Raw genomic sequence first — 18465 nt, 5'->3', positions numbered from 1 at the left:
AAATTTTAATGGGGGGTAAAAAAAAACATAAGTTCCCTACTAGGACTAATAACTTTCATAAATGTACTTGAACTAATTTTTTTAAAATATAAACAACACAACCCATGTTTAATTATTTAGTATCAGGGACTAATAACTTTCATAAATGTACTTGAACTAATTTTTTTAAAATATAAACAACACAACCCATGTTTAATTATTTAGTATCATAAATGATTAAAATATCTCACAATATTTTACTTCAAATCTAATTAGCTGAACATAAGATCGATTTTATAAATTTGATAATCACACTCCCAATTTAAACTTAAAAAAAACCTAAATAAAATCTTGAACAAATAAAAATAAAATATGTTCGTACCTTACTGCTTAAAACACCCAAAGAAACATAAATAATTAAATGTTTTTTTATAAGACCAAAGGATACCGAATCTTTTCCCAGACCGGCCAAAATAATAAAAATATACATCATTTGGATTTATTCCCGTCCACCTCATACTGGAATTCTGGTTGACGCCAACTCCGAATGTTTAACTGGAAAAACATTCAGTCTTCGGTCAACATTTGGAAACTGGAATGGAAGCGGCCGAAAACACTGGTAAGTAATCATTCATGGTTTCATAACTTTTTATTTATTGGAAGAAGCTTTCATTAGTAAATGGAGATACTTGCTAGTGTGAGCTTTACAGAATACGGAATTCTTGAGTTTACTGCTGTTAAATTTTCCCTTGTCATTATCTGCAAATACATCGTCTGTATAAAACGTTTTCGCGGACCAGAGCTCAAGATTCTAGATTAAATGAAAAATTAATTGTTTAGCAGTTCAGTTTTCCCCTTTGAAAACCTCAGATAGGAAGATAGGCATAGGGAGTGATTAATTGATTTTCAATTGTGTCAATAGGACCAGAACACTGCAGGGGATAGCAAGAGAACAAAGTACACTTGAAGAAGTGAGTAACTGCTCAAAGAAGAGACGAGGAGATTAAGCTTGAGTTTAGCTTGAACCAACTTATTTTTGTCTGAAGTTTGATCCTTCAATTTTGAACTGTCGTTGCCCTGTTTTCTCTAAATCTCGCCTCTTCTTGCTTCTTCAGGCTGAAATAGTACAAGTTCTACGTAATCCAGCAGCAGTGCAAGGTAAAGTATAATCAAAGTATTTTGAATCGAGAACCAGCTTTGAACACAAGTATCTTTAAAAGTTAAACTTAATGAATTGTGTTATTTAGTCACTCCAAGTAATAAATAAATAGAAATTTTTGTTAGATATAAGTTAATTTTTTTAAAGATGATTGCCAAGGAACCAAAATGAAAGCTTAAATCGGTGAGATAATTTCAAATCCCTATTTTCTTAAATGTGCAGTACCCTCTTAAATCTGCAGTCCTAGAAAATAGGGGCGGCTACCCTTCTTGAAAAAGATTTTAATTCAACCTATAACAAATTTTTCCACTGCATGAAACCTCCTCCTCTTTAAAAATAAATCCCATTGCTTACCTCCTCAAAATGCGTTCTCATGTCGTACCGAGCTATAGTAACTTCTAGTTCTTTAGTGGTCTGTACGAGGACATGTCTGTTTAATAAGCATTTTTCCCGCTGTTTAATTGGCATTAAAAATGACTTTGTTCATCTACACGAAAGCATAAATAGATCGAGGAACGCATTGAGTTGTTTAATTCACTACGCAGTACAGGTGTAAGAAAACATAAGCGTAAACCTGAATGAGATAGGTACGAGAACATACGACTGGTTTCTCTTCATGTTTATTTTCAAAGTATTAATCTCTGGTTGCTTCTTTTTGGAGATTGGTTACAGTTTTCCTCTTCAAATGCGTTTCCTTAAACTACTTAAACTTTGTAAACACTGAACTTTCAGCCTGTATAAATTTCATGCTGCACGCTGTACATTATTAAGCAAAATAATAAAAACCAATACCTGAAACGGCTCATTTTACCTGTATATGTAAATTCAGACTGAAGATCAAACATGCCTCACGGGTTCTTGTTGGGGCAAATTCTTTCATTTGACTATATTATTTATTTTATCATCTCATATGCTATATGCGGTTAACACTTCTATTGGCATAGAGCAACACAGCCATATGTTAGGAAAGCTACATGCGGAAATGCCCTCCAAATGCCAATTTACAGGGGAAATATAAAAAAATTCAAATCTACTTTAGAACATTGAGATGCATAGGAAAAACAAGAACAAAGAAAAAACAATACGCACACAAGATAAACTTAGGAGACTAGATTTAACGTGGGAAATAATTTTGGGAAAAACCCACCACCCAAAAACCCCTGAGAAACTTTTTATTAACAATTTACATACAACAAGCTCTGCTTTTTGGACAGGCTCAGAGGCTCAGATTGTATTACAATCAACCTGACTTTCACAACCTTATTTTCCTCACGAATCCCACAGACATTTATACATTATGTAATTCGTTATGGAATCTGGTGCATTAACTGTCAAGAACAAAACGGTTAATGGCAGCCTTGGAACTTCTCCATTTGACAGACCCAATGGTCACTCCTTCAGGTAGTGACTCCCTTCGGCATCAGTGACTCCCTTTGGCCTCTAGACACTCTCTTTGCTATCAACATACTCCCTTCGCTATGGGGCACTCTCTTCGGCATCTGGACACTCCCTTTGGCCTTTAGGCATGCGTATGCCTTTGGTCATGCAGATGCCTTTGATCACACAGATGCCTTTAGTCATGCGGATGGTCATTCAAACACCTTTGACATCGGTGACGTAGATGCCCCTGGTCTCTTCATCCCCACACACTGTACTCACTGTACTTGCCATACACGTCGTGCTCATACCAACGTACCTGTACTCTTACTCACTAACCATGTTGCACTGGCTTCATTGTACATGTATCTAGTGTACATGAGATTGACTTGTCCAACTAGCTGATATAACCGTACAGTGCCTCAACGTACGGTGGTCCTGTATATCCATCATTTTATGGTGTTTCACCGTACGTGCTCGTCACTCCTGTGAGGCCTCGCCTCGACCCATCGTAGCATAGTTGATACATTATTATTTTGATACTCATGACTCGATATGTCGGGACATTATTTGATGCACTGAACATTATTATGCTATTTTATGATGTGTGATGCCTTACTTTCAGATATTTGATTTCGTCATTTAATGCTTTATGAACATGTATAATAGTGAAGTAAATGAATGCAGAACTAACACTTTGATTATGCAATTTTAATAGTCGAAAATATGAGTAGAATAAGATAAACAATTGATTTTTAGAAAGATGGATGCTTTAAATTTACATGATTTTCCTGATACATAATTTACATATATGCATGTGATTTTTTGAACTGCTGATATGTGCAATGAGTGTGCAGGATGTTTAGCCAGGAAATCTAATGGAAAGACGGAACTGAACCCCTTGCTATTTGTGCTAATTTGCATTGTCTTCTTGGAAGGTTGTTATATAGTCTTAAAATTCTCCTAGCTTTTGTTTGGTTTCTATTAAGTCTTTAAGGCCTAAAAACATTAAATTTAAGTACCCTAAGAGTAAGGGTATGGGTTGGGAGTACTTTCCACCCCCTTAGCCTCTTTGGTTAACTTTTAGGGTCATTCAAAAACCCTACTTTTAGTTGATTGCGAAAATTGATTTGTCGCCTTTATGAGCTGGTGACTCAAACTCCACCTTGGGGTTACCTAAAGTCTAGTTGAGTTAGGATCATATTTAGATGCATTTTGGAGAAGTTTTGGGATTGTTACCCAATCTTTAGTTTTAGAGAGAAGTTTCAAGATTGAAGAAAAGGAAGGAAAAGCTCTTCTCAACTTGTCATTTTACCATAACTTTTGTGAAGGTAGGGTTTTTCACTCTTTGGATCATGTTTTTCATATTGTTCATGCTTTGAATCATGTATAAGGCATTGTGTTGTTCTTTGTATTGCTTGTATGTGTGTTGAGGTTGTTTGGGAGGGATCTTAACTTGTTCTTGGATGTCATTCTTATGCTTTGCTTTGAAATTTTGAGGGGATTTCATGGGGATTGTTTTGGCATTACTCACCCTTGGATAGGGAAGAAGTGGCCATGTATGGGGAAGGGCCTTAGTTGGATTTCAATAGTGTAGTCTCTTCTCATGGTGAGAAGAAGGAAAGAGGGTAGGGTGTATGGGCCCCTACTTGTCATCACATACCATATTTGAAAATTGAATTCTGGAAAAAGGGAAGGAATGAAATTTTTTGTTGTATTGGCCTCGAAAGGGCATTTGTAGAACGGAAGTTCTTGAGTTTTAGCCCCGAAAGGGCTATGTTATGGTATGGTGATTGACGTCTCCTATTGAGAAAATGCACCTCCCCCCTAGTCTGGTTCAACGTTGAACCTATTGTACAAAACCGGGTTGGGGATGCATGCTTGAATTGTTCATCATATTATGTTGTTTTACCTTCGGGTCAGTTCTCGTCTTTCCCATGATTCCCTTGTTGCATTGAAGATATTGGAAAGAATCTCTTGTGAAGGACCTAGAAGAGAATTCATTTGAATTGTAACATTATGCAAAATGTATTTGAATTTTGATGTAATGGCAAGGATGTCGGTTTTTCTTACTAGTTCTTTCCCGATGGAGCCTTGAACCAGATTAATTAATAGAGAGAAAAGATTGTGAAAACCTCCTTGCATTGTATCTTATGTTGTTCAATTGATGCATATGAGTGAAAAAAAAATGGATTTAACGATGATGTTTTCGAATTATGCAATCTTCAATTTGCAAATATGTTAGGGAAAGTAATTGGATATGTTGAAGTTTCTTTTTCAATTCAAAGTCATATGTATTAGGAGAAAGTAAATAATCCTACATTGAGGATAATAAAGTTATCACCTTCCTTGTTAAACTAGGTTGAGGCAAATCAAATTAGACACAAAAGAAGTATACATCTCATTGATGCAAAAAATTTAGATATATATTTCCTTGCATTATAATGTATGACTTAAGAAAACATGTTTCAAAACAAAAAGGAGTTCATGCAAGATTAAAGGAATAGTCAATCAAACACAAGACCAACACTTCGAAAATTAGACAAGTTAGAAAATTTTCACACTTAAAAAAAAAATCAACACTTAGAAAGGAATTGGCTTGAAAAAAAAAAAATGTACACACCCAGGAGCATTTTGCTCTCTGGAATTTATATGAGAGACAAAATTTAATCCTCGGGGAGACAACAGAGTATATTCCAATTGATTCTTTTTTAAAATCTGTTTTAAAATCCTTTAAATATAAAAATAAATAAAATTGGTTTGGAAGTAATATTTATATGTTAGAAATATCCCTATGCTATGAACTCACCTAATAAACTTTAAATCATATTACACTACCCTTTCCCTTGCTCTTAACTCCACCCCACTCATCCTACCTAGGAGTGGTCAGGGCTTTTACTCAAGCAAATCAAGCCTCCCACATACCCAAATCCCTTGTGTCAGAGGTACCTGCGAATGCCAAGTGGGGGCAGGTTGAAATATACTTGTCTCTTTTGCAACTTAATGAGATTGGGCTATCAAGTCGACTTAGCAATTAATGGAACTGCAGCTTGTCTTTGCTTTCAAAGCCTCTTGTCCTTGCCATGCGAATTCCTCCAAGTAACCTTGGGATATCATGCCCCATGGACAGACTGTCATAAGATCATGTCAGCGATTGGGATTGGTGCAATTTTGGGCTGAAACAAGTTATGAATGTTTGGCCTAAACATCCCTTTTTACCTTTATGTCCTCCCTTCAGACTTGGCGTACTCATCCTCCCCAAATCCTTTAAACCTATGCCCCTTTTTGACTTGGGCTGCGTGGGAGTTGCCTTGGAAGGCGCCCATGTGTTGGGAAGGGGAAATGTGACATGTGTCACATGGTAAAGGGGTTAGTCTAGGTAAGTGTAGAGTAGGTTTAGATTAGTTGTTTAGTGGGTTGGATATTGTTTAGTTTAGTCTTGTATTATATTAAATTTGAAACTATAGGTTTGTAGTATTTCCTTTGAGATAAATATATATTGGTTAGTTTTAGTTATAGTAGTTTATGATTGTTTTTTAGTTTTGTTTGAAATATATATGCTAATTTGTATGTTTAGATTTTAACATTAGTAAATTTAGGTATTAATAATGTCAATTTGTTTAAATTATTTATTTTGCTATTAAAGTTTTGAGTTAGATGGTTTTATAGATACATTGTTAAGTAACCAAATTTTATATTTTTAAAGGTTTTAGTAATGGTTATATAGTTATTTGGTTATAATAACATTTATAATTTCAGCTAAATTAATCTTAGTGATAATTAGTATAGGTAAATGTTGGAAATTATTTTAAGTGGTTAGCTAGAATAATATTCGATTTATGGTTGGTTAGTAAATGAATATTTAAGGGTTAGGATAATTTATTATTGATTGCAATAAAAAAAGGGGGGGTAGTAGTTTCTAATATTAGTTTAATACGTTGTAGAAAGGTTAGTTGTTTTATTTAATTCATTAAGTAGATAGTTTTAAATATCGTAATGATAGAAATATAGTGTTAGTTAAGTTGAAACTTAGTATAAATTAAAGCTAATTGGTAGATTATAGATACAAATAATTTGTTATCAAAACAAAGTGTATGCAATTATTTGAAGGATGTTATTATAGCAATGTGTTATTTAAAATGATCCGAATTTTTAGTTGATAATAGTTGGACATCCAAATCCACGAGTTAGATTGTTATTTGATTTTTCGTCTAATAGATTTTTATTGATTAAAGTTACTAGGTCCTAACATGATTGTAAATTACATTATCATTGTTCTAAGGAAGTAATATTTTAAAAGAGAGTTAATTAAACTAATAAGGTGTTAGATCTTTTAATTTAATGAAATTAGTTGTTTAATTTAATTAATTGATTTAATAGTGAACAATCTATTCCTATTTGATGGGCTTCAAACTATATTGTAATATTAAAGTATCGATAGGAGGTCGGGTATCCGTCTTCCGAGTACCTTTGTTTGTATCTGAACTTAGCCTTATCAACTTAGTGCACCTAAGTTTAATTATTTAAAAAAAAAAAAAAATTTTTTTTTTTGTGTTTTGCCCCTATATTTTGGGCATGACAACTCCCAATAATCTCCCACTTGACGAGGTACATACTCATATCCACAGAGATACTTCACATGACCATGTCTGCCATTCAAACTTAACCTAGTCCATTTCCAACAGCATCACATAGAAGTGCAACAACAAACTCGTAGCATCAAGAACATAAACAGTACACTACCCATGTACCATGTCCGTCTACTTACACCTCTAAATACCTCATAGTCCTCCTATTGAAACTTTCAACCGTTCCAACAAACACATCTCTAATCACAAGAGATAACACCATCATCTCCATCTCTAAGTTTCCATGAGCACTTGCAACTGATCAATCCATGCCAATTCCGAATGCAACATTGCAATATCATGAAGTATCCAACAAATGATCAATGTACTCAAAACAAAGAAACTAAACCAAGATCAATGTCAAAGTTCCAACTATGGCATTAGGATCATAACCATGACAACATGATCTAAAACATCTCAACCAAAGAGATAACATAAACTACACCTTTATCAAAGACTCTTTTGAGCCCTCACGATGTCAACATCTTTAGTTACATGAAGATTAACATCTCCATAGAGTACCTCAGAAAATGTGAAAAGATCCTTTTGCTACATTAGAATCTTGCGCCTTCAACATCTGCAATACCAATGAAGATCAATTACTACATCATTGCCAATAACTCCCAAAACCGTGGCATCGAGTTACACATGGCATCTACATCACTACCAACAACTCCCACTCTATGGTGGTGCCGAGTCACACATGGCATCGGATACCTTTGGCATTGGTGACTTGGATGGTTCCGGTCTCTCCGTCCCCACACACCTACTCACCATACTCGCCATACTCGCTGTGCTCATACTCATGTACTAGTACTTGTACTCACTGAGCATGTCGCATTGGCTTTATTGTACATGTATCTCACTATACATGAGATTGACTTGTCCAAGTAGCTGATAACTCAACACACTGTGGTCCTGTATATCCATCTTTGTACGGTGTTTTACCGTATGGTGAACAATCACCGTACATGCTCGTCATTGCCAACACCATAAAGAAATTTGAATAGGAGAAGTTTATGAGGGTTTTGTAATCAGTGATGAAATTTAGATTTTGGTAGCTATAGAAAATATAAGAAAAAATAGTAGAGAAATTTATATTTGTGACACAAATTATTCATTGTTATGTGGGAATCAGATTTTTACTTTGTTGTTAAACATTTCCCAAATTATTCTACTCTTACTGTACTCGAGCTTTATTGACAATTTCTGTGCACTAGTAATCCGACAGTTACTGTACTTTTCTATATGGAAATTTTCTTGATTTAACATCTACCTGTTAGTTTAATATTATTAATTTATTAAATGATGTTATAATTTTAAACATCTCCCCTTCTTAATTATATCAAATCTTATAAGGCAAGGATTAACAAATAGGATTGGGGCAAATTCCATAGGTCAAACCACAACCTGTTTGCTGTCATGGCTACCAAAATCTCACAGTATTTGTCAACCATCTTAGCAATATAGTCATGCCTACTCATGATGACGGTGGCATTGCCTTGATCAACTTTGACCAAAATAACATCATTATTTTCCAAGAAGCTATTAAAGGCAAGAGACTCAGCTTTGGGTATGTTGAGCTTAGGAGGTTTGGCATGCCTAAGCACAACCGCATAATCCGGCCTAATTTCATTTGCGACATTACTCGAGAGGAAGCGAATGGCACTCTCAATCTCAACAAGAAAGTCAATGAACGAGACCCTCTGAGGGGCCATTGCAAAATTAAGGCCCCGTTTCAACACGTTAAGTACCAAGGGGTCAGGAACAATGTTTGAAAGGTTGACCACCAACTTGTTCTCCCAATCACTAATAGATGGAGAAGATGATGAGGAAGAGCGCATAAGGAATGAAAAGGGCTTCATACCCGATGGCGACGAGAGGCCCAATGATCGAGTATGAAGCCCCATACTTGAAATATTGACACTTTTCTATCCACTTGTATCGCATCCCTTTTCTTTGAGCTATAGTAATGGGAAATACGATTTGAGAGAAATTCATCATGAACTTGTAATATCTGGCCATACCCATAAAATTTCTTACTTGTACATTTCTAGGGGTTAGCCATTTTGAAATAGCTTTTATTTTGGCTGGATCCATAACAATGCCCTTTGCATATATAATGTGCCTCAAGTATTGTACTATTTTGAAGCACATGCATTTAGATAACTTTCTATATAAATCATGTTCTTGAAGTTGTTGTAGGACTACTTATAACTACTGCACGTGTTTTTTGTTCTTAGAATATATTCAAGTGTCATCTAAGAATATCGAAACAAAATTGTCAAGACAATAATGAAATACACTGTTCATTAAATTCATAAATGCAACTGAGCTTTGGTAAGCTCAAAAGGTGATATAGTGAACTCGTAATGCCCACAACGAGTTCTGAATGATGTCTTATGAATAGCTTCATTCCTAAGTCTCATTTGATGGTATCCTGATCTCATATCTATTTTGGAAAATATGACAACTCCCACATTTGATCAAACAAATCATAAATGCGAGGCATGGGATACTTATTCTAATTGTTACTTTGTTCAACATTCTATAGCCAATACACAAGTGAAGGGTACCATCCTTCTTCGTGACAGATATAATAGGCGCTCCCCAAGGTGACATACTAGCTTGTACCATCCTTTATCCAACAACTCTTGCAGTCGTCTTTAATTCCATGAGTTCCATAGTTGTCATCTTGTAAAGAGCTTTTGATATAGGATCATCTCTTGGTATTAGTTCTATGGAGAAGTCAAAAATCCGTTTGGGAGATAGCCCTGGCAGCTCCTTAGGAAACACATCCCGATAATCTTGAATAGAAGGATATTTATCCTCAAAGGTCTCCTCTTGACTTACCCATTTTTTTCTATTTCGTCTTGATATCTTGTTTCATAAAGAAACATGTCATCATGGTAATTGGTTTCTTTAGGCCCATTCATCTTATCCATTCTAACATCAAACTATTGATACCCCTTCTTCTAACATTGTCTTAGCAGATTAGCAGAGAGTTGTCGCAACCTAACCTCGTGTTGAATGCCTTGTACATAAAACTTATTCCCTAGGTGATCCAAGCACTCTACTATCTTATTAAAACAATCAACCCTAGCTAGATGCCTCCACAACCAATTCATCCCTTCAGAACAAGAGTTGAACATACATGTCATACTTGATATTTACAGACAATACATGACCATGACCTGATGCAACCCTTGTGGGGGGTAATGTCCGAAGATGGCCTTTTATGCTAAGCACTTTTTGAATATTCGGGATGGGATTATTGTTTTCCCTAGCTACTTGTCTTGGTGTTGGTGCCATGCCTTGTGTATCCCCCTTGGGTCCTTTAGAGTTGGCTCCCAACAGCTTCGAATTCAAATAGATCACCATATTGATAGAGAGGACTGGATTTTCCAGATGTACATCCTTATAGAGGCTGAGATGGAGATTCAGTTCATTTTCCGTTGCCGTATCTACTATGAGATCAAAGGGAGATTTTATTCGTTATTTAGAGTGCAAATCTCTGACTATGTTTTTGACTATACAAACCAAAGATGCCTGGTACTTTACCTACGGGAGACTATAAAACTCTGTGACCACACCCTGCAACTCATATTTCCCTAGAGGCAGGCCTCCGATCAGCTCATCACCAACTTTTTCTTCCCTTGTCTCTGGTGTGGGGTTGAAGCGGTTCTCCAATGCCTCTACCACCGACCACTCTAGATCTCTGAGACCTCGTACCGGTTCTTCTCGTCATCGACTCTCCTCCAACAGTACTCAGCGATGGTGCAAGGCTCTTGTTTGCCCTGGTCCGTATTCGTCGGTGCTGGCTTTCTTTCAGTAGAGGAAGGATCCTTTGTCCTTACCTCAGGGCAAAGACCTTTCTTTCTTTCTTTTTCTTCTTGTTGGTTCTCTTCCAGACACCGTTTGTTGTTCCTCTGCTCTACTAGTTCTCTAGTTGTATGCTTCCAGTTTCTTAGACCCTTTTGGTGGTCTCTTGTTGGACATTAATAAATTTATTTTATCTTATCTAGCATTAGAGAACCCCTTGCCATCCCGTTTGGAATCCTGGGATTCCCTTTAAATCCTTTTCCACTCCTCTTAGAATAAAACCTATCCCCCTTCTTCAAGGGTTGGGAGGATTGTGACCATTTAACTACCTTTCAACTTTTGTCTCTAATGGCATTGTCCTTTTTAAGTTTAAATTCTTTCTGAACAACTTTCTTATAGGCTTTAGTTAGGGTGGCTGGAGCAAGAACTCCACAGGATGACCGATTCAGTTATTGAGACCCATGATGTCCTTCCTCATACATATTTCTTGTCTGCTTGGAGCTTAGGTACATACTTAAGCAGTAGGTTAAATTTCCCCAAGTACTGATCAACTGAGTGTTCTTCTTGCTTGAGGTCTTGAAATTCTGATAATCTTTGCTCCTAAATGAGCTGAGGCAACCGTCTTTGTTTGAACAACTCCACAAACTTTTTTCAAGTAATCTCTGTAGATGTAAGGTTTAACTCAACCCTCTTGTTTTCCCAACAATCGGTAGCTTCTCTTGTTTGTTGATAGGTTCCCCAAATTGTTTTTATATCTCATTGTAGTTACGAATATCAAAGCACATTTCTATTCTAATAACCCATCCTTTTACAGTATCCTTTGGGACTATCCCATCATATTGGGGTGGTTTGACTTTCTTCATATCTTCTACTATGATTTCGACTCCAAGGTTTTGTTGTTTAACTTGGGTTTGGGTCTGGGATTGTTCCCCCCTATACTCAGTTGTACGCTCTTGCTTGTCATTTCTATCCTTGGTCCTAGACTCTATTCTACCATCCCTACTATCATTTAGGTTTTCTATATGCTTCTCTAAATATCTAAGCCTGGGTTGGGTATACCTGATCAAATGCAAAAATCTATACAATTGCCCTGCTGATGCATCTAGGGTTTCAGATCTAATGTCAATGTCCCTTGTGATTTCCATGTTAAGGTTTTGTTTTCAATTACCTGAAACAAAAGATTTTCATTTCATTCTTTAAAGTAAAACAAGCAGTATATATATAAAAATTTAAAACTAACTAAAGCATTGTAATACCATTTGAAACTTAAATACTTACAACAAAATTTGATAAAGTTATATTCGCGAACAAAAACTATCATTGTATTTACATTCTCAGCCAAGTTGTTATCACATATAAGCTTCCATCCAAAATGTGTTGTCACATTTACATGGCTATTTACATTCAAGAGTTCTATCTAAGAGTTGTTCTCACCTTCTGCACTGGGCTCTTCCCAATCCTCTAATTCCGAGTATCAAATTAGCTTTTAATCCAGTGTAGGTATGCGGTGATCTACTGGCTTTACTGGTTCAACAACACCTGCAAACTGGGTTTTAAAAAGAAGGTTTAGGTTTAGGTTTCAACTCGGACAATATGGTTGCCCTGATCACTGGTCTTCTTGCAGGGGTCCTTTTACGCCTTTGTCTCTTAAACCTCTTAATGGCTTCTACGAATGTTTTAGTATTGGATAGTGGATCACATATAGGGTAATCATATTCTCGGTTCATTACCCTTCCTAGTTTGACATAAGCTAGGTCTCAAGCTCTCTTTTCTTTTAGTGGTAAAAATCTGCATCCCAGCAAAAATCAAAATGCTTCGTTTTAGTTTTCTCTTTAGATTTTATATGTGGTGAGCCCTAGGTTCAGTGAAGAACCTAGTGCTCTGATACCAACTGTAACATACAATTAGGTTAAGAACTGATAAAATGGAACAAAGCAAAGAATTCATGATTTGCTAACAATACAGTTTTTTTTTTACAACAATAAAAGAAATACGAGTAACATAACAATTTCATCTTGAATGGAAAGAGATGCTGCGTAGTTGATTTGGTGACGTATGGACTGGGTTAATCTCACCTCACCATCAGTGTTGTCTTGCATTGATAGAGCTAGATTAGATTCCTAAGCCCTTTATTTTTTGCAATTTGTTTTGTTAGAAGTAGTTGATGTTGAAGTTGGTAGTTGCATTAGAGATCTTCAAACATCTGTTATTGATCACGAGTCTCTTTGTTGGCAATGACTTCACTCAGCTGGATTTTATTCATGTGTGGCTCCTTATAATAATCAAGTTCTTCATTCTTTTTGTCTGTTGAAAGAGTTTGGCCTGGGCATCGCTGTCGTATGTCTTGGCATCAATGTTTTTTGTATTGTTGCTCATATCTGTCTTGGCATCTAGCTTGGCATCATGCGCGACTGTTTCGGTTTTGATTTAATGAAAATATCCTTACCGTGTTGGGAGCATTCACCATCAAGTAATGTTGTCATTGAAGTCAGCAGTTACAAATTCTAATGATGGTAGTTATCAATATTCTTTATGAGCGTAGGTTATACTTTGTAGGCATCGGTTCATCCTGCTAATTGCCGTGATGATTTCTTAACTCCTGTCCATTGGTATTCACAGGGTCTATTGGTATCGTGTGCCGTTTTGGTATTATCATAAGAAAAGACAAAAGAGAGGGCTTCTTCCTTTTTTTGAGTGTGTCAACAGTGGTGAAGTTTTACCTTTGTATACGTTCAGCTCTGATACGCATGAGCTGTGACTTTCATCTGTGTAATATATATTTCTTCTGTGTATCATGAGTTGCTAAGGTTGTTTGGGCATCGTGAGCTGCTAGCCTGGCTGTGGACCAAGAGATGACAATGTGGTTGTGTGCTAAGTTTTAGTGATACTATCGTATGTCTATGAGAAAGACTTAGAAGGAAGAACTGAAGATAGAGACACTTATGTATGTGTATTCTCAGATTATTCATGATCTCAAAGTGTGCAGTTGGAGGATCTTTTAAGTGAGCATTCATCCATCTTTGATAATAAGGACAATATCTTTTCTTCAGTATTATAATTATTTAGGAATTATTATTCATTCTACAGAATTGCAAGAGAGCTGTGCATATGTAGGATTTGTGATTCACTTGTCAAGTAGAATAACCTTCTATTGGATGTGTATCTCATGTTTTGGAATTGCTTTGTATATGTTCGTGTATGATCATTGATTGTAAAAGAGACATCCATATCATCAAAAAGATCTGTGAGATACGTATAAATTCTGATATCTTTGTATTTACATAACCAAAGCAATCAAACTGTAAAGGGGCTTATTGATTGATTGGTTGGAGACTTCAATCATAAGCAAGGATACTTCAGTTATTTTGAGATCTAAATAAAGGATCTATCTTTTGGGTGTGGCTGGGTTTTCCCCTCAAGTAGTAAGGTTTTATCAGGGCAATTAATGGTGCCATCCGTTCATATGCTTTTCTGGTTTTCTGTGTATTGCATTCATATTATTCTGGTTCAAAACATTAACAATTGAAGAGCTCAAATTGCCAAACCATTTGTATTTGCAAGGTTGATAGCTAGTCCATTGACTGAATAGCATAAGTTCTCAAGTGATTACCAACAAACCACATCATAAAACTGAGTTGTGTCCAGCAAAAATACGAACCTCGGAGTCACCTCAATGATCTTTCTTTGCAACCTTTAACATACATGGTGTCTTTGGTCAAGAGAGGATCTAATATATGGTGTTTCATCTTGCATGTCAGAGTGGTCACAAAACTCACATCAACATGTCCCTATCTTCCTAAACTCCAAAATGCAAGTAAAGTGAATGGGGAAGTAAATTCTTGGTATGTAGGTTGGCGTCAAGACTCAAAACTTCCACTAGGCTTTGTTATGTGTTATCATGACGGTGACCTTGACCCATATTTTTGTAAGTCTTCCACTTGTGTCACTTTTGCTTAGCACACTGGGGTGCTCGATAGGTGTATTGTTGTGTCATGCGTAGTGTTGCATTTGTAATGGGAAAAATCTGTTTTCTTGGTTGTTGTACATTAATGTCTTGGGTGCAACCTTGAGTCATTCCACCTTGGTATCTTGTCTGTGCATCTTGATTCTACTGCAACAACTGTTGTGATTTGCATCTTCAATCTTTGGTTGTCATGTGCAATTTTGTTATTGTGACTCATTCTTCTTATCAAGGTCTTGGGTGATGGCATGGGCATCTATGCTAATCTTACACACCGTATTTGAAGGTCTAGAAGCTTTGTAGAAAAATCCTGAAGTACTTGGGATTCCCCATAAACAATTAGAGTACATACAATTGTTCATAAAGTCAATCCCTTGTTAGTATTTAAAGGAACACGTGTGGATCCCACATTTTCTTGTCTTTGTTTAGCTGGTGCCCACCCACATCCTTGGAAGCAATTATTTTTCATAGCTGTCTTTTTTGTTTTTGAATTTGGGCATTATATAGATGTCTACTTAATTACAAAATGGTATCTTTTGCAACAATATCCAAGAATTGTTTCACTAACATTAAAAGTGATATTGTACTAAAAAGATAGGATGGGATCATAGTTGCAGAAATATTTAAAAACTTGTGATTTATTCTGATTAATCCCCATTGGTCTTGCTGCTATATATTCCCGCTAAATTTTAAATTTTTCAATTAATTGATCGGCCTAGTTTTTTCTTTAATGAGGTGCAATTTAGTTGTCATTAATTCAAATTTAGTTGTAATAAATGAATGCTATTAGTTGTGATGAATGCATTACTGTTTATAATTACTTGTAAATGATTTTGTATCAGGTTTTTCTGTTTTGAAGGTGAGCTGAAGCTTTTCCTAGATGATGTTCTGGATGATTATGGGTGCACATAAAAATTATATGGCTGAGTTGGATTCTAGCGCTTAGGAAATATAGTAATTCCAATCTACAATTTCTAAAATTCTAAGAACTCTAAAGGCAACTATGATGGTCAGATTCTTATTCTGTGATTTTAATTTTCTTTTGCAGAGAGGATGCTTAGAAGCAGACATAGAAAAATGTGCTTGGTTGTAGTTCTTGTGCTTTTGTCAATGGCATGGTCTACCTTTGCAATAAACACTGAGGGTACTGCTTTTTCCTTGTTGAACTTCTATTTATGATAAGGTAAATCAGATGAAGTAATAAAGTATGGACAGTACCATAAATAGCATTGCAATTTGAGATTTGGAAGTTTAACTAAGCATTCAGACATCTTGTGCTTTTCTTCAACACAAATTAATAATTATATCTTTGAGGACACATATGAGATGATTATAAATTAATAAGCCACCCTGCTGGTGTTTTTAGTTGTATTTCAGTTGTTTTATCGTCATTCCAAAGCAGCATCTACTTGATGAGCACTTTCCAAGTTTTCTCATTTCTTTCCACCTAAGATGTGATTGACTGATGATGACTTCTACCCAAATTTCATAATACTGTATAAAGCTGATGAAAATGCACTGTAACTTGCATCTTATTTGAGATTTTGCAATAATACTATTATAAGATTTGTTTGTATTCATTGCTCACCATTGAATGCATGCAAGCTTTGCCTTGCTGGGCCCCTGCTTCCTAATTATTTGTTCACTCTCTTAATATTGGTACTTGGTATTGATTTTAGAACTCTTTATACTTGACACTTCATTCATGGACATTTTAAATGCTATACTTTTATTCTCTCCGAGGTTGTCACATAACCTATGCTCAAAAGAAAGTATACCAAGCTGTTAACTTCTTTTAGAACATCAATTGTGGGTGACAATAGAAAATACAATTGATCTCTGTACAGTAGGATGACAGATATGATCTTGAATGTAATACATTAGCTTCCATACTCCAATTCTTTAAAGTAAGGTTCTCCATCTAGAGCATGGATGATAATGGACTTCCTTGTTTGAAATATTTCTTCCAATGGTGCTATAAGTGTAAGTGTTAATAACATTTCACATTTCAATTTGGACCTGAACAAATAGCTGCCACATAGTGTCCCATAATTGTTAGCACTTTAATTTATCTATTATCAGACAACACAAGATGCAATATTATATACAATAGAATCTTTCTTCAGATTGTGAGGGAAACTCCTTGAGATCTAACTGAATCTAAAAGCCAACCCTAGAGCAAAATTATAGACAAAATTTACAAGTATGTGCTTTATACAAGATTTTATTAAGATTGTTTGAATAAACTGAAACAACTAAGTGACTATGTTTTTATCTTGGACATATGTGTTGGACTGTTACCATTCAAGCCTTGTAGTCTAGATTTTCAGATTTTGAAGGAAATATACTCCTAAACACAGATGAATACGAAAACCTCCTATGGATTAAGTTTGAGACATCTGTTGCAAACAATGTTTTGAAGAAATAACAATTTGAACTTTGAACATCACTTGATTTCAAGAATTGATGACTGAATTGCATCAATCTATAATTCAAATAGATAGATTTCATTAACACAATCTTTCTTTGTATTAAACCACCCAAAAATTATTGATAAATATGCAACAAATAAATATCCTCACAACCAAAATCTAAGAATGGACACCAGACTGGAATCTTAAAACTGAGATAAACTACTGCAAATTGGAAAGCTGCAATTTTTTTAGCATAATGGCAATCCTTGTGTAGATTGCTCTTACTGCCTATGATGTTTTTTTGTCCTTAAAACCATCTTAGTTGAGTGTTTTCCTCAGGTGAAAAACGAACTTGCTTCATTCTTGAGAATCAAAAATGGTAGAATGAGCAAGATATTCTTTTTTTTTGATGAATAATCTTCCTTAGATAACCTTTTGAATGGAAAATAACATAATATTGTATTCTTTTGTTTCATCTATCCCCCAAAGTTTTAAATGTCAGCACGTCTAGTTTTTAACATTCACTTTCAGGACCTTGGGCTTAAAGACACTGTTTTATTAATTTATAGATACTTTTAAAAATAATTAAATATAAGTCATCTTTTTGAATAATAACGTGAAGTTATTTTTTGTTAATTTAAATTTTTAGTTATTTAATCATTTCCTCTATTCACCACTTCATTAGCCTAGGTGAAAAATAGAGAAAAATAGGTTAAGAGTCTTCATTAATTTTATCATAGAGAAGGGAACATGACATTTCTACTGTTACAAAATTTGATTGCATTAGATAAATTTAGATAATACAAAATATTATCCTGCCAGGACCTTTACTATTAGAACTACCATGCAACCTCCACTTAAGTTGTAGATCGAATTTATTACAAACTGTGGCTTAATGCTCACATCTTTTGTATAATGAGATCTAGTGAACACTAAAAATAACACAAGCTCCTTGTGCAAAAAATACCATGGTCTATAAATAGCATCGAGTAAAAATGAAAACATCTTAGAATATGCTTTTCTTTTTGATAACAATGATGAATAAAAATCAGTGTAACATGGGCACTGGGAGACAGCGATATGTTGGGACGTCGGGATGACTTTTCGGGATTGGAAAAAAGCGCT

General features: G+C 35.3%; 1 protein-coding gene across 10 annotated transcripts in view; it reads left to right on the top strand.

Moving 5' to 3' along the window:
* The first annotated feature begins 442 nt into the window (after nucleotides 1-442).
* Nucleotides 443-18465, top strand: part of LOC149563737 (LRR receptor kinase SERK2-like) — a 286023-nt gene continuing 268000 nt past the window's right edge. For 3 of the 10 annotated variants that reach the window (XM_089826867.1, XM_089826866.1, XM_089826865.1), the window contains exons 1-3: nucleotides 448-598; nucleotides 1095-1137; nucleotides 15975-16070. In XM_089826867.1, the coding sequence (XP_089682993.1) occupies nucleotides 527-598; nucleotides 1095-1137; nucleotides 15975-16070 (211 nt within the window). In that variant the 5' untranslated portion in view covers nucleotides 448-526. Of the gene's footprint in view, nucleotides 599-901; nucleotides 951-1094; nucleotides 1138-15768; nucleotides 15881-15974; nucleotides 16110-18465 lie in introns of those variants that run through there. The other 7 variants (XM_089826870.1, XM_089826868.1, XM_089826874.1 and 4 more) reach the window with 7 other exon arrangements.

This window comes from Cupressus sempervirens, chromosome 4, assembly GCF_028749045.1.
Source record: "Cupressus sempervirens isolate cs-2001-9-10 chromosome 4, ASM2874904v1, whole genome shotgun sequence".
Classification (NCBI taxonomy): domain Eukaryota; kingdom Viridiplantae; phylum Streptophyta; class Pinopsida; order Cupressales; family Cupressaceae; genus Cupressus; species Cupressus sempervirens.
Note: the sequence above shows the minus strand (reverse complement) of the source record. Positions and strands in the feature narration are given on the sequence as shown.